This window comes from Anneissia japonica, unplaced genomic scaffold (assembly GCF_011630105.1).
Source record: "Anneissia japonica isolate Jap-2015-1 unplaced genomic scaffold, ASM1163010v1 scaffold287819_len434453_cov191, whole genome shotgun sequence".
In the NCBI taxonomy this organism is placed as follows: Eukaryota; Metazoa; Echinodermata; class Crinoidea; order Comatulida; family Comatulidae; genus Anneissia; species Anneissia japonica.
In genome coordinates, this window is record NW_022713610.1 from 84,741 (window position 1) to 102,674 (window position 17,934).

Here is a 17,934-nt window from a genome sequence, read left to right on the forward strand (position 1 = left end):
GAAACTGACACCTGATATACGGTACAGTAGTTTACGAATTTGTCAATTTTTAGTGTTTCATATTATGTGGAGAAACTGAAATTCCGTATTACTATATCAGATTACTAATCCAAAGCTCTGTAGCGTACTCGCGTTAGCTAACGATTTTGTGCAGAACCATCGAGTTCCTTGGGTAGCACCTACTATGCTACTGTTTCAGCTGAAGGCCCATACAAAAATTTGTAAAAAAAAAAAAAAAAAATTGAAACATACGACGAACATGTCAAACAAAAAGAAGCACGCAAGGCAAAAATGAAGACAAGGAATCTGCCAATATTATAGTTATTATAATGATCAATATTAATATTATAATAGTTATTATTATTATTATTATTATTATTATTATTATTATTATTATTATTATTATTATTAATAGGGCCTATGTTACTAAAACCTACCTTAAACGGAACTTTGAAGCAATTAATACAAATTTTATATTAACAGAGTGGTAGGAAGATTAAAATGCTGTGCAACAGGGAACCCTAATTCTTTGTCCCGAATCTATACCTTATGATTGTTAATCTAAGTCTGTATTTACTCCCTTTCTCCCCGACATAGCAACCACGATAACACTTGGAACATAAGATTATGTATACAGCATTGATGGCATTGCATGTGAGAGGTGGTGGGCTGATGGCTATGTTAGAATGAGGGGGGAGATTTATATTGATGAGCGGGGGATATACAATGATGATGATTAGCAAATAAATATTGAGATGTCAAGTGCGGTAGCCTAGTAATGAAAATATTATTTGATTCATCAATCACTTAGCGTATTCGATCGGGACTCAACGAAGTATTTTGAACGTTAAGTACAAACTCAACGAAAATTTACGAGTTTTTTTAACCCACCAAACACGAAAAGTACTCAACAGATTTTCCTTTGAACACGAAGGTTCCTATTCGAATACAAGAATTATCTCTTTAAAAAGTATTCTTAATAATGCATTCTATCGAAATATAATCATTTCATCCCACGAATATCGAATCATAGGCCCTATCTAACTTTTTTACTCTGGATATAAGCAAATGGCATAAATGGTCCAGTTAACAGTTAAAAACATGCTTAGAATATGGAATAATATTTAAAGAAATTATATTTAAAAAAACAGTGAAAATTGGTATACTCTCTACACAAGAAGCATAAAGAAACAGTTTTAAATACCATTTTTTTTAAGGAATGCAAAGTTAAAGATTTTAATTAATTGCTTGTATCTGGGGGAAGATTGTTCCAAATGTGAACTGAGCGTTATTTGAATGTTTGTTCCCAAATTTGTTGCCATTGTGTAGTGGGCTATTGCATCATTGATGCTCCCGTTTTAAATTCATGTCTAACATAAGAAAATACATACAAAACAAAATACTCAAGTTGTATAACTAAATCACCTTTTTTATGTTTACTTTGAAATAACTTAACAAATATTTCAAAAGATATTATCTATATATCTATAGCTTTATAAAATAAAACATACTGGATGTAGATATACCGGTAACAGACTGAATGAAGGCTCTAAGGTTACTTGATTACAATTATACTTGCATAATTTTGCAACTTATGTGAAGTACTCATATAAAAAAAAAAACATTGTGCTCACTGGACCCTTTGTTGAATTAGGCCTAAGCTTGACTATAATATCTAAAATTATTAAAAGAGCCGCTTTTCAATTAATTGTATCTGCTCACTTCGCCCAAATTCTAATTTATTATTTTTTTAATCGAACACATGTCTCGCCTAAAAACAAGTTATTTTTTTTAATTCATGTCGAACATAAAAAAAATATATATAATCAAAATAAACAAGTTGCATAAACTAACTAAATCACATTCTTTTATGTTTACTTTGAAATAAAAATATTTTAAAGTTCATGATAAAATAAAACAGACTGGGTGATGATATACCGATAACAGACTGAATTAATGCTCTAATGTTACTTCATTATAATAAAACTTTCATGATTCTGCAACTAATGTAAAGTGTTCATGTCAAAGACCATTATGCTCACTGGACCCTTTGTTAAATTAGGCCTATATGCCCAACTAATCTTGACTATAATATCTAAAATTATTTTTTAAAACCGTTTTTTAATCAATTGTATCCTTCAGTTCGTCCAAAATCTAATTTTATTTATTTTTTTTATAAATCACTAGATCCCTCGCGCGAACACAAAGCAGCTGACCATTGAGGCTGACACAGACTTGAAAATAGCGTATGCGCAAAATATGTTCCGTAGAATCAATTCTATTCGTTCTTCCTTTCTCAGACAGCTATTTTTTTCTTGTTCAAGACTGGACAATTCTCTACTCCATGCCCTGCCTGTCTCGCACATTCGACCCTTCAAAAATGTGTTTATAGTATTGTAATCTAAACCAACACTGCATTTCACCTCCTTTCTGACCATCTCACAAAAGTTCAAAGTTTTAGTCGGAGTATTTAAAGTGTTCGTTTTACAGCAGAAATGTCTATAAAATATTCGAAATAATATAGAATTGTGTTGAGCCCATTTTACTTCGTTTAGGACCTATTGGGCATTTCATGAGTTTTTGACAAAGTGTAATACTGTACTCTGTATTGACATAAATAGAGCAATCATCGACCTACTTACAGTGAAGTAATCTGAAACGTATTTTTGGGAACCACAATGGAAATAGGTTTGCCTTCTCGGTACTTCATTGTGCTTTTATTTTTTTTGTATTCTGAATAGAGATATACACAACAAATTTATTCAGTATGATCACCTGACGTATTATTCAAAAACTCGAACAATAGTTAAACCCGTGCGTCCCTATTAAAGTTGGCTTAGAAATAATTTTAAAAAAGTATGAAAGATCCGTAATATCTGAATGAAAAAAATACCTTTGAATGAATTTATTGCTATTGCATTAAGAATTACCGGAAGCTACAAACAAGCACCAAGCTTATTTTTTATTTCAATCTATCAAGATGGTATCAAGCTGTAAACGATCAACCCTGTATTAAGCGTTATAGCGTATTAGAGAATCACCGACAACTAACGGATTACCCAGTAAGTTATATTTATATAAGTTTATGATCAGTTCATTAGATATTACACTAATATATTGGTATAGGACTAAAAGAATTTGTAAAATAACGACCCGCTTGATTGCATGCCTGCTTCACATGCGTGTAGGCCTACTCTTTTCTGGCCTATACTCTATTCAGACTACGCTCCGTTGCGATCGGTTGCGATGTAGTCGGTGGTAATCCAAAACACATTCGATTCAATTCAGTTTTATTTATCATCTAATTAATGTCAATTTACAAATACAATTAAATGTTAAAAATAGGATAAAAGATGAAAAGAACATTCATGAAACTCGAAAGAGCTTGTAAAATGAAGCTTCCAATAAATACACTAGTAAAATTGTTCAACCAATAAAATAATATAAAAACACAAATTCACAACACAAAAAAAATTACCACATTATTATCAATATGCTGATTTCGCAACAAGAGGTGACCACATCCTAGATAAATGTTATGGTAACATTAAAAACGCTTACAAAGCAGTACCGTACCTAGAGCGGGTCTTGGTAAATTTAAATCAGACCATAAAATGATTCACCTCATTCCCGAATACAAACAGAAGCTGAAACAATCGAAACCAATCATTAGCAAAGTGAAAGTCTGGTCACATGATAATAGAAGAATTATAAGGATGTCTCGAAGCCACTAATTGGGACAAGTTTCTTGAGTCCGACTGTATTTACACAGCCGCTGAGTCCATCAGCGAGTATATACGTTTCTGTGAATCCAACATCATAAAAGAAAATGCAATCAAGTTGTATCCAGATAAGAAAGTATAATACATACTCCAAGTATTGAAATACACGCCATCGTGTTGGGATTCAATAATTTAAAATTGTTCAACCAGTAAAATAATATAAAAACACAAATTCACAACACAAAAAAAAAATTACCACATTATTATCAATATGCTGATTTCGCAACAAGAGGTGACCACATCCTAGATAAATGTTATGGTAACATTAAAAACGCTTACAAAGCAGTACCGTACCTAGAGCGGGTCTTGGTAAATTTAAATCAGACCATAAAATGATTCACCTCATTCCCGAATACAAACAGAAGCTGAAACAATCGAAACCAATCATTAGCAAAGTGAAAGTCTGGTCACATGATAATAGAAGAATTATAAGGATGTCTCGAAGCCACTAATTGGGACAAGTTTCTTGAGTCCGACTGTATTTACACAGCGGCTGAGTCCATCAGCGAGTATATACGTTTCTGTGAATCCAACATCATAAAAGAAAAGGCAATCAAGTTGTATCCAGATAGTAAACCCTCCATGGTAAGTAAAAAGCAAAAAGCAGCCCAAGACAGATATGCACAAGAAAAAATGCTTACAGAAGGAAATCAATCGACACATCCGTTATGGTAAAAGAAATTTTGTTGAAAAAATCAAAAATGATTTTGAAAATGGTAATCCTAAGCAGGCATGGAAAGGAGTAAAGAAAGTAATCGGTAGCGATAAGAAAACTGGAACAATGCAGTTACAAATAGGAAAACTTTGCGAATGAACTAAATTCTTTTTTTAATCGTTTTGATGTTGGAAATAGTTCTGATACAAGTAGGTTAATAAATGAATGTTCATAATAATTGTTTATGCAATTAGGTTGTTTAACGAACTCTTTAGAAGGTGATTTTGCCATGTTTGGGGCTTGACGTATAAAAGTAAGTTTTTGAATTCATATCTTTTAAGCTTTTATAGGCCCAAGTATAATTATCATAACTCATATATGTGCAATCTTTCTTTTTAGCCCAATTCAATGAATCAATATTTAACACACTGTCATCATATCCAAGTATTTATTTCCAAGTCTTATTTGTATTTTTGAACCGTGGAAACCAATTATCATGATGCATTGACATTTTGAAGTAATAAATATCTGAATCTGAATCTGAATACAACCTAACCTAACCTAACAAAACTTTCGATATTGGAACGGCGCCACCATTGCCCCCAAACCAAACTTCTATAGTTAAAACCCTACTTTTCAAACCGAGTGGAAAGAACAACAACAATTACAAATGACTGTCATGAATTTATTCACATTTGGTGTTTCTGTGTGGTGCGCATTTTCGAACCAAAACCGGGTAAAAAATGCTTAACCTTTTGAGTCGTATCTCAGTTACCACTCCATTAATTTTATAGGGGCGAACGGTTATTAGATGTTCAATTTATTTTGAATGTAATGTAAACTTCGCGTTACAATTTTTGGAAGGGTGTAAACCCATTAGGCCTAGTGCTCGATTTCTAATACCATAATCAATTCCTTTTATGTACTATTAAGACTTGTACCTGTATAGTGTTTAGAATTATCTGCATATAAAGTGTTCTTTTTTTTTTTGCCTAATTTCAATTATAGCCAAACCTAAAGTGTATTTAAATTTGAATTAGTCAATTGAATTTTATATAGCTGATTATACAATATTATACAGTCGATGACACGCATACTTGGTTAGTAGACTGTGGCGGATTCAGGAACCCTGATTGAACATATCCAGACATCTCTTGAAAATAAAGTATCCAGATGCAGGAGAGTAATCAGAAATAATGTCAGTAGGAAAAAATATCAGTGGGAAGAAATACTACTGTATTAACAAAGAAATGATTCATTTCAGAATAGGGGTGGTGGTTAACACATGGACAGGAGCTATCACACACCCAGTTAATCCTATACATATGGTAATTACTGGTGTTCATAGTATATATTAGCAAAGTATCAGTTCTTTCTTCATTGTATTAAGGCTAATTATGCAGGAGTCGTAGTGTTGGCGACATTAAAGACACCATGTATGCAAAAAACAAGTCGATTTTTTTAAATTTCAGAGGGCCGCTATAAATCTCATCATGCATCACTCGTGTATGTGTTGATTTTTTTAAGCATCTCTGTTTGAATGAGAAATCACGATATGTGGAGGCAAGGAAATCCAGTGAGGAAATCTCATGCTTCACAAGTAGGCCTACGTACACAAAAGGGATATAAAATGAAATACATAGGCCTATATTCAACTTACTGATTGTCAACGGACTGAAAAGTCCCATAGTAGGCCACAACACACATGACCACGAAAGAACAATATATGAGCTTAGGGCCTATCTATATAGTCTTCATTGCAACTTGGAGTTGTATCACAAAACGGCTCGTTATTGAAGTAGTTTTTAGTAGTATACCACAGAATATCACATACCAGAGAAATGCATTTACAATTATATAAGAGCATAATCAATACTTTCAACATTACAAAGTTGAAATTATTTATTCCGAAAGTGCTTTCGTTTAAAGGTATAAACGGATCCGTCTAGAACAGTTAATATCTTCAAATCGAGACATTCTTCAGGTATTATACACTTTTCTTTCTTTATTTTCATCAATAGTAAAAAAACATATTTATAACGAGAACTAGTGACCTGGTTTATAAAATAAGAGTAATGTATTAAAAAAATAAAATTTGCAGACAGGAAATCTTTAACAACAGGACAGATGTTGAATCAATTCATAGGACTCATAATCTTAAACAAAATGTTGATAAGCCCACAAAAATCCTTGAGCTTAAAGCAGCGGCCATATCTAACCAATTTGGAGCAGTTGATAGCAATTGTTTTTTACAATCTCTTCTCAAGGGACACTATTTTATTAATTGACAACACTTTAACATGGGTTGTGTAGTCATACCCTATGATAAATCGTAGAGCACGCGTTTGTACCCACTCTAACTTGTTATGACTGGAATTTATTTACAGTATACCACCGTGCCAGACTGGAGCACTATGTTGTAATACTGACGAATGTGCCTGAGTAAATCAGTGATAGGTAATTTAATCAATGTATGGTTAATGCAATCTGTTACAGTAAGCTTACCAATACATTATGGTTGTCTAAAGTCTTGGTACAGAATATCTAGGAGTTCAATAAGACAATGATTAGTGAAGGAGCTTTTACAACCTACCATACTGATTGCGGTTAATCATATGAGAGATATCGTTAATATCCCATTCAGTAATTAAATCTTGCAAACTTTAGCAAAAAGGGCTGTTAGTGAGATTGGTCTCAATTTATAAATTCGCGTAAGGAAGAATTGAAAATGTTGGTTATAAGGTAGTGCAAATTCGCATACGAACTCGACCTTATTTTGGTAGGCAGCTCATCCTGACCTGGAGGTTTGCTACTATAAAGTTTATTTAGTTATTATACATCTCCCATACCTGAGGGAGCTCTTTAGATGGTAGGTAAGCAGGCTGAACCGTGGGGATCTCTAGGTCCCCGGTTCAATTCTTATCGCTAACTCTCCTTGTGTTTCAGCTAGAGGGCTGAAATACAAGTTACAATAGCGCACCGTCTTTCGGATAAGACGTTGGTCCCGTGTGCATTGTGGCCCGGTGTACTGCTAAATCACCACCAGAAGGACCCCACTGGAATTAAGTCTTCTTCTAGACTTTCGCGGGGATATCCTTGGTGTTTACACCGAATAAATCCAATCCAAGCTTCTCCCCATTAAGAGGGAGCTGCGGCTCAGGGGTTTTTCAGCAAGCTTAATGTTAATAGGTTCTCAGCAATGGAGTCTTCATCATTGAGATCTGTCCAGGAAGAGAGACGAGAGGTCTCTGTTTCTGTTTATTAGTTAGCAAGTAATTGAATTCTTTGGAGCCACGTAAAGTAGTTGTTAACCTTTAAGTTTGCAAGTTGGTAGAATTAAAAATTTTGTTTTTCCGCAGATATTAAATGTATAATCCCGGCCCTTAAAACTCGCCAAATTGTTTTTTTTTTTTGTTGTTGATCAGTGACTTTATTAGTCTAAAAGCTAGTAACATAAGACTTCACCTATTTTTGCCTAGGTTTCACCCCACTAGTGTTGGTGAGGTCGTCAAAAAGTCATTTAAGTATGTAAGATGAACCTCATGGGTTGGATGTGAATCCCCAGACCCCTGGAAATTCCCCCAAAAATGTCAATGTCACAATTTCACCCCATCAAGCATATGAACTAAATTTTGTCAGAACAAAGTACTGTGAGTGTACATCATAAAAAAACCTAAATCTTACATGATATTTGGTTGGAAAGGTGATGTAATTTCATACAAAGTACCCCACCCCTTAGTCACGTTTCTATCTTAATGCATTGGCAAATAAAATTGTTTATCACTGTATACAGAAACTTCATGGAGCACATTCACCAACTTTTTCCAAACAATGTGCTATCAATGTACATCACAAAAAACCTAAATCCTACCTTATATCAGGTTGGGAAGGGAAGGTATTGTAAGGCCCCTACAAATTACCCCCTCTCACTTCAATTCCTATTTAATTCACTAACCAAAATACTTTGAAGTAAAATGCAATAAAATTGCATGAAAAGAAAATATGTCACCAAATCGCTTGGCTTTTGGCTGTCATTGAATGATTTTATATGTTTGGTATTTTCGAAATATAGATACCATTTATATAACATGGTAGTAATTAAACGTCTATTATCGCCATCATCATACCAGTGTACTATTATACAGAATTTAAATTCAGAAAATAAACCTGTATTTAATTTGTTTCATGTAAATTTTGATTCCTTTGGTAATAATTGTTATATACATCTTCAAAATCTATTAACATCAAACGTACTGTTGATTTGTACATAGATGGTCGTAAATTACGTTAATTCAGAGAGCAAAATAAGAATCTCTGCATGTGTTCCTGTACCTGTGCCTATGTGCAACCGATTCAAATACATTTATTTGATTTTCTGTATGTATTTCTCGATTAATGTTTTTTATTATTTTAACAGAGATATTTACCATCGATAAATAAGGACTCTATGGCAGAATGTATGTACGTTTTTTAAGAGATTTTTTCCACTCGGCGTATGGACCGTGTTTAAACAAGCGTGCTATTGCAGGCGACACAGTGATGCATGAAGCTTACAAAGAAGCCCAAGAAAGAGGAACACTTCCTTTTAACCGAACCAAGGTCCTTATTCTAGGAGACCACGCTGCGGGAAAGACGTCAACTTGCAGGCGTTTACAGGGAAAGAGTTTTCGACAAGATGAGCCAAGTACAATAGGGATCGAAACAAAGTATGCGAAAGCGAACATTAGTGATGTTAACAGTAAGTGGCATGAGGTAGGCCTATCACATACCCCACTGAATGACAATGAGCATGAACAATCAGCAGCCTGGTGGGCAGTGTCTCATTTGAAAAAACAAAAAGAAACTGAAACCAAGAGAACAGGAAACACACCTAGAATAAACAAGGTGTCCGTAGGACATCTATTTCAAAATATGTTCCACGAATTCTTTCTCATTATTCCCATCTTTATACTTTATACTCTATTTGGTGGGTTTACATTCGGATTTGGAGTGATTGTATGGATTTATATTTCTTGCTTAATGCTTATAATCAATGTCCATTGGGCTTACCGGATTGGATCTTCGTACATGGTAGGGGCGGTGCTCATAGATAGTGCAATGAGTATAAATGAATGCAGTACGGAATTTAATGATTTTAAGTTGGATTTTTGGAATGACATGTCTACCGCAGCAATAATTTTCATGTATAGTGTAGTTGCATTTTTAAATGGTATACTTCTTGGTACAGGTTGTAGAACTGGAGTGTGCGTTGCTTTGTGTATCATGGTGCATCCCAAACAGAAAATATTTACCATCGAAAATGCTACAGAAAGTTTATTACTCACCTACAGCAAAGAATGTTTTACCCTAAAAATTTGCATCGTTGTAGGCACTATTATGATAATTCGTAGGTATGTTCAGGCTAAGATAATTTCAATGAGACGAAACAATTACATTCTTGCGTTAATTAGCACCAATGTGTTCATTGCAGCCGTGGCCTGTATCGGACGGCGGTATTGTCTAGGAATACTTTCATCTTTGTGCTTTTCGGTAATTCCGTTTTTTACTACGGTTGGAGTCACATTGGGTAAAGAGTTTCTTGTTTATGGGTATATTCCTCCTATATATATTATGAAGAATTGTATTGGTTTTATTGCAGGAATATGTATAGGCCATTTTTGTGGGTGGGAACTTCCAGATTTAGAAATCTCAACGGGAAGCCAAGTCCAATTCGCCATTCCACGATATTTCTTCAATTTATTTCTCTTTGTAGCCCCTGTTACTGCATACGTCGTCTATGAATTTGTTGCATACAAACAAGTGAAAAATACAACAACCATACCGATAAAGCATGTCAGGAATTCTTTAGAAGCAAGCATGCGTGATGAATCTTATTTGGACGCCAAATTTAGTATATGGGACTTTGCTGGGCAAGAAATATACTATAACACCCATCATCTCTTCATGCCAAAGCAGGGGGTATATCTAATTCTTTTTAACGCCATTGAAGCTGCTCTTAATTCCGAAAAACAACTTAAACGGCTGAAATTCTGGCTGCAATCAGTTGCAATGCATGCAGAAGCTGAAAATGTTGTGGTTCTACTTGTAGGAACAAGACGGGAAAGTGTTCACGACAAAACTGCTCTTTTAAGATTCGTAAGACTTGCACATAATCACCTGTACAAACTATTTTCAAAATTTCTTGCGTTTCACCCATCTGGAAGTCTTTTCTTTTTTATTGAAAATACTTTACAAGTAGACAAAGAACTGGACATCTTACGTGAAGTTATCTATAATGAGTTACAAAAATTGAAATTTTTTCATAAAAGGTTTTTAATTAAATACTTACTGTTCAATAAGTCATTGAACAAATTTCGCTTACAAAAACGCATAATTACGAGTTTACAAGATATTTCAGAGGAAGTCAAATCGACATGTGATGTCATATCACAGAATGAATTGATTCAATTTTTGAATTACTTTGATAGGTCTGGTGACGTAATTTACAATGGACGCGATGAATTGCTTCGAAATTACGTCATATGCGACCCTCAAGTGCTGGTGGACATTCTCACAATATTAGTGAACGTACCTGATGTTCAGAAAAGAGATCGTACAGTAACTGACTTCTGGCAGATATTGGAAGACACTGGAATTGTTAACAGTAGGTTACTGGAGCACATCTGCAGAGTGAAGGGAATTTGGAAACACTATCCTTACATAATTCGTTTCTTAGTGGGAACACACCTACTTTTTCCGCTCAGTGTTAATGATGAAGTCGACCAAGTTGGCACATTTTTTCTCTCGTGTGGACTGCCGAAGATAAATTTGATCTCAACCATCTGGAACATAAATGATAATATGCAAGATGTTTTTTATTTTGACTTAGGAGGATATCTTCCAGAATTTATATTTTTGCGCCTTATTGCTAAATGCTGTGAAATGTTTACGTGGGATAAGATTTACTACAACGCAGCACGATTTAGAATAACTAATTCATGTCTTTTCCTCATCAATACACATGTATTCTCTGGAGGCGTGAATTTACATGACAGAAACTTTATCAAGGTTTCTGTACATAATGAAGACCCAACTCTAGTTATGCGTGTTCTACAAGAAATGCTTACTTTTATTAAAGAGATAATCAATCGGAATTTCAACACAGATTTTAAGGAGCAATACATTTGTGGTCCTGTGTGTGAGACATGTAGTTTATTAGATAATACAAAGTGTTTGGTAAACCTCATAGTACCTGATAACAATGTCTCTATATTAGATGGCTACAGACCAGACCAGTACCACCAAGTTACACTTAACCCGAAGGTATGATATTATCTACAATAGTTGACGTTCTCAATAATTTTAAATTGTGCTATAAGAAACAATAATCAATTATTACCAAGCATAGCATTGTAATGTATTTCAGTATGTGTTGGTAATACTTATCAACAACCTAATATTTTATTTTATTTTTTTTACAGTTTAGTTTCATGTGTTACAGGACGATGAATGACCAGGTCTGAGCGTTTTACCGCCCAACTGTGGAACGCCACAAAATCAGTGTAGGCCTAGTACTGTTAAATGCCAAATCTAAACGTAAAGAATAGCATGTTTAATGTATAACATGTATAAATTGGAATTTCCGCTTATGTAATAATGTTGAAATGGTTGTTGACCGACATGGATATTCCACTAGATACGCCCATTCATTTAACATTACCCGTCCCACCCCCCAATAGACCTTTCCGGAGTGTCAATCAAACTTAACAACTGACTAATCAGAACAGCGCTAGGAATACGCGCGCGTCTCACAAACACACGTGTTGTCCCACAAACGCACGTGTTTGCGTATGTTTTAACACTGTCGCCTTGTGGGACCTTAGCAACAATATCCAAGGGGCGGGGCTTAGCGGAAAGGTCCATTTTAAACTGCTCTGTAGGTGGTAATGAATGGCTCTTCAAAATCGCTTGAGCAAAAGTTTGAACAAAATCCCAATAGGAATTCAAGAATGTCAGCCTCTTGAATTATTCAAAACTTATTGTAAGAAGCACTTTCTCTGAATATCAATTTAACATCGATCATATACACGGTTAAAAAAATTCCAGTCCCGCAACCTTGACTCAGAAATACCGTGATGATGCCCGGCGGGGATAGTTTTTTACTATAATTATTTAAGTGATGTCGATAAGCATAACCTTATAATTCCCGGTCCCGGAGCCTAGACACAGAAATACCGGTTGGTGTCCGGCTGGGCATAGTTTTTTACCAAACTTTTTACTATTTGTATTTGACATGTTTGTTTTTTATTGTAAAGTATGACCATATTGTAAAACAGCGTTAATATCTCGTCTGCATATGTTATCCTGCCTAAGTATGTTTAAAATAAATAAATAAATATATAAATATACCGAGAAGCCCCGGGTTCTTTTTAGGACCCTTGAATGAGCTTCTTTTCATGAAGGTCCTTTGAATGCTGTAGGTGTTGGAATTGCTTCTATTCGACATATTTTAACTGTGGCATCAGAAATTCTGTTTAATATTTTTAATTTTAACCATTCCACAGGGGTGGCGCCAGGATTTGCCCGACGGGAGAGGGCCGAGGTCCCCGACGGGAGGGGACCGAAGCCCTCGACGAGGGGTCAGATTTCCCCGACGAAAGCAAAGTGGGCGTGGTCGAGGTTCGATTAAAAGGTTTCGAAAGTGGTCCAGGGGGAAAAGCCCCAAAAAGTGTTGACAATTTAGGGGTTTCAAAGGCTTACTTAATCGATTTTAGAATCTACTAATATGTAGAAAATACATATAAATTTTGTTCTCCCCGACGAATTGTGCTTTTTCTTCCCGACGAAGGGGGGGGGGTGGGGTGGGGAAGGCAGCTCTCCCCGATGGGGCCCGCCCCTCCCCCTGCTGGCGCCACCCCTGCCATGCCAGTACAATAAGATAACATTGATACTGATATGCTATCATAATACGGTGTTCAAAGATAACGTCAGTCTGAACGTAAGTACTGTCGCCAAAAAAAGCTTTTCACCATTAATACATTGTAAAATATTATCATGTTCAGTTTGTATTTAATAAAAGAATGTTTAGCATATTTATTGTTTGTCAATATTATAGAAATATCACAGAAACAAGCAGAATAATCTCTTGAAAAATCATTTGAGTCAAAACATGGTACCGGTACGTCATTGAGTAATATAAAATCTGAAATCTGAGCCTAATTTGTATTTGATTTGATTTCATTCGGTTTCCAATATACAGGCTTACTAAAGAGATAAGAATTACATTAAAAAAATAGGCCTATTGAACATTAAAACATACGAAACCAGGATAACGCATAAATAATGGGGACCAATACTATATAGAAAAACATGACTCAGTGTAGCGCATGTATTTACTGTACTTCATATAAATACAATCTTGTCAATTTTGACTATTTACCACGGGGATTTATTATTTAGTGTATTTCCATATAGGATCCTAATCCTCTGGTATTCAAACGCAACATGATAAAACAATATTTTAATACTAGGTGACAAGGTGTATTGTGTATGTGCGTCCGCGGGAAATCATTGTTCTTAAATAAAACGTGATATCCTTTTCTCTTTGTAATCCGAAAGCTTCTGAATGTTTGTAAGATAAGATGACATGTGAATACATTATTAATCAGTCAAAAACGATATTATTAAAGCTAACTGTTTTTGCATGTCTATTACACACTACTCACAAATGCATGTCAACATATAATAAAATTCGATAACAACTGACCACTGAAATTCGTACACCGATTTTGTATTAATTTGTTGGTTTTCAATATTATAGTTGTTTCATTACGCTCCCAAGTTTGATCTATGGGCAATCAACAAAAGTTCTGAATTTTCATAAGTTGACCAAGTATGTTGCTGCATGTTATCGTTCTGATATACGATCACTATTCAAACAAAAAGCAGCAGGTTGATATTTTTTCCCCACAGCTATTTAGATGTGTACAGAGTCACTCCATCGTTGTTGGTAACTTTTTAGCAGATGTAAATGTGTGCATTTAAATAAATAAGAATTGTACATAAATAATCAACGTAAAATTAATTGTCAATGCGGAAAACGTCGTTGCCTTCTGATTAGTCTCTATTAGTCACGATATTTTGAATACTCATCTTCCGCGAATAGTTTTATTGACAGTGACTCATCTAATATTTATATAGTTTAACATTTTAATCGAAAAAAAAAGAAAGATTCCAAGAGAAAGATTCGTGAACAAAGGTAGGTGGATGGAGGCTGGTTCATTATTTTTCATTAACAACAGTGCAGAAATAATGTTGAATCATATCCGTGTTATTTATTTCATCGTGAAAGTTAATACAAGACTTGTTTGGTGCATTGGCACCAGGGTCCTTTGGTCGTCGGAATAGGAAATGGTTAGTATATTTCCCATTTTTGGGGTTTTTTTTTTTTTTTTTTTTTTTTTTTTTTTTGTCGCCAACTATACATATATCACCCTGTTACAATTCTGGGGTTATCCTGCGCGGTGTTACAACTTTTAGCAGCACTGCGCTTCCAGTCACTTGTGTGTGCCCATTATCGCCAAACAATTATTTCGTCTTCTTTTAGAACGTTTTACAATATGTACACAAAACGAAGACTAGCCAAGTGCTAATGAGGATACAGTATCATCGATCACTGCGTACGTGAGTCTAAAAACTTAGACATGAAAAGGTGTATCAAACAACACAATCTGAATTTAATTAGCATGATTATTAAACCTTTTAAATAATTTGAAATTTCGGGGGGTTTTGTGTATAGGCCTACGATTGGCTGTTACCATTGAAAGGTAAATTTAACATTAAAAGGGAACGTACGATATAGGCCTATATTTATTTATATAGGCCTATTTTATATGATGCCAGCATAGAGCGAAGCCTTAGCTTACACAGTGGAATTTTAATAAACTTTAATTTAACAACTATTTCTTACTTTGTATTTGCAGACTGACAGTAAATATAATTTATTAAAATATATATAGACGAAATAAACTTTTTGCTTTGTTTAAGTATTAATCAAAGAGGGGCTGTAATTAAATCGGCTGCGCGATAACGTACGGTACACTGTTGAGTTCTTTTATTATTATTATTATTATTATTATGATTTATGTCACAATGTACTATATGGTTAATACAAAATCAATCACAGGGCCGGAGGATAGGCTATGCATGTGCGTTGATTCATATAACCTTATTGAAAGGCATAGGCCTATATAATTTTTTTATATTTTGTTATTCCAAAATTACACCAAAGCGAAAACATATTATTTTAATTATTACCGGTAATTTTTGATTAATGAATTATTATTTCATTATTTTAACGAATGCTGTTCGTTAAAAAAATTAAATATATTAAAAAAAATAAAGAAAACAAGTTTTTAATGGATTTGGTAGCCTAATTGTAGACCTGAGCTTAAAACTTTCGAACACACTTAGATACAGTACGGTACATCTAAAAAGAAAGTCAAAAATGACCACCGAACACTGAGAGACTGAAAATGAACACAGATTCTGAAGAAGAGCAACGACGTGAATGGTATGTAAATTTCAAATTATACAGTGTTGGAAGTGGAAAAATAATAAAAAAGAAAGAAAAAAAAAAAACACTGAGAAATTGAGAAGATATCTAATAAGTGTATAATACTGTATTAATTGGCAGGTAAAATGTAAAGTTTCCAGACCCGTATATGAAGTACCGTAGGTGGGGTTTTACGAAGAGTGTGTATAACGCACCCAACCAAATTTGATAAGGTCCACATTTCCAAGACAGTCGAGAATGTACTAAATATAAATTTGTGATTATCTGTGATTTAAAAATAAAAAAAAATAAAATGTTTACATTTTAACCAGTAGGCCTAATCTACTCAGTCTGTCGTGATTCGGAAAAACGCAATTTATTCAATTTTAAAATTTTGGCTTAGGGGCACCCTGTGGATGTAATCTATATGGAACGTGATCATATATACTCCAAACAATTTTTCGAAATATGAAATTATTATGAGAGTTACGCATTATATCCGACCGTCCATCCACTAAGCATTGAAATGTTGACAATCAACCAATCACAGAAGACATTTATGCATATTTTAATTACTTTCCCAGCTGGTGGCGGTACAATAAAATTTATTATTTTTCCTGAAGTTACAACTTAAAAGTTATGGTCATAAGACTAATTTTAGAACCGCATTATTAACAAGATTATTAGGTTAATCCTTCCACGTCGGCGCATGCATTCTCTGTACTATCTAGGCCTATTAAACATTTAAAGAATGAACTTCTTTATGTTGTGGTCATATTAGACTAATATTTTTAAAGAAGACCATTCAACAAACAACATAAAACAAAATTTCCACGTCGGGAAATGCATAAAACGTATAATTTCCTGAAATTTGGATATAGAGCGGACCTCCTTATGATTTAGGCCTAAGGAAATATAAATGTATATGGGTCTGAACTTTGAAGGTGACAAAGTGTTCTTCCTTATTTTTCTGGTCATATTAGAATATAATATCATTAAAGACCATTCAACAAACAACATGAAACGTATATCAAACATTTAGGTTAAACTTTCCACTTCCGAGCATACATATAACCTAATTTTTTAGATATATGAAAAATTTCATGGCAGTCGAGAATGTATTGATTATATAAATTATAGATAATTACTGTTATCCGATTGTGTGCATTGAAAATGTGACGACGAACTCGGGATACGGGCCTCGGTTGACACTCATATCAAAAGGCCTGCAAACATTACGTTCTCTTCCCATGACCCCGCCCACTGAGGGACCCCATTATGTGCGATAGTCAGGGTAAAGCTCGGTTTCCATATAATCGCTCACCCTATCGGCGATAGTCGAGAAGTTGAACCTGGTTCAACTTTTCCGATTGCGTTGCAGACGCAGACGAATCAGGGTGTTTCTAGCTCCCCTGAGCAATCGGAAAGGCATCCTGATTCGTCTGTGAACCACAACTGGCACGACTGTCGCCGATAGGGTGAGCGATTCTATAGAAGCCCAGCTAAAACTCTGGATCCGCGCCTGAGAGGTCCCTATTCTCAAAATGTTCTATTCTCTCAGCCCCAACCATGGTGGGGGCAGTGAGGTGGACCCTCACGCACCCCCTACCGCCAAATCGTGCATCCGCCCCAGTTGTCGGATAGAAAATCGATGTAGTTTTTCACTTTATGAAACTATCGATGAAATAACCTTTCAAGTCCTTAATTGTCGGAGGATTTGCTCCCTGGACTATTTTGAAGGGTTCTGAACGGCCTTTGGCTCAATGTCTGGAATATTGGTGCCAACCCACGTCGGGCTTAACGGACCCCCGTTGGGCAAATCCGCCACCATTGCATCTAGTAATTCTCATACGACCCAGAAATTAATACTAGCTTCAGTGATCAGTACACCTAAATAAACATAGGCCCCTACATGTGATTGTTGTGCGGCCTTCCTTAAATGGTCTGTACACACTAAAGTGTAA

General features: G+C 34.9%; 1 protein-coding gene across 3 annotated transcripts; it reads left to right on the plus strand.

Moving 5' to 3' along the window:
* Nucleotides 1-2,980: 2,980 nt before the first annotated feature.
* Nucleotides 2,981-13,061, plus strand: LOC117108504. 3 transcript variants are annotated; one of them, XM_033250526.1, is made up of 4 exons: nucleotides 2,981-3,062; nucleotides 8,855-9,175; nucleotides 10,190-11,739; nucleotides 11,898-13,061. In XM_033250526.1, the coding sequence occupies exons 2-4, from the start codon at nucleotides 8,893-8,895 to the stop codon at nucleotides 11,937-11,939; spliced, it is 1,875 nt and encodes a 624-aa protein (XP_033106417.1). In that variant the 5' UTR covers nucleotides 2,981-3,062; nucleotides 8,855-8,892; the 3' UTR covers nucleotides 11,940-13,061. The 3 variants fall into 3 exon arrangements, with proteins under 3 accessions (XP_033106417.1, XP_033106415.1, XP_033106416.1); XM_033250524.1 differs by having other exon boundaries at nucleotides 8,855-11,739; XM_033250525.1 differs by lacking the exon at nucleotides 2,981-3,062 and having other exon boundaries at nucleotides 9,085-9,189; nucleotides 9,665-11,739.
* The last annotated feature ends 4,873 nt before the right edge of the window (nucleotides 13,062-17,934 follow it).

What these genes read in the sequence shown, in the direction of transcription:
- LOC117108504 (XM_033250524.1), top strand. Translation starts at nt 8,893, where the DNA reads ATGTATGTACGTTTTTTAAGAGATTTTTTCCACTCGGCGTATGGACCG. An exon ending in AAGTTACACTTAACCCGAAG is followed by an intron (nt 11,740 to 11,897) that starts GTATGATATTAT and finishes TTTTTTTTACAG; the next exon opens with TTTAGTTTCATGTGTTACAG.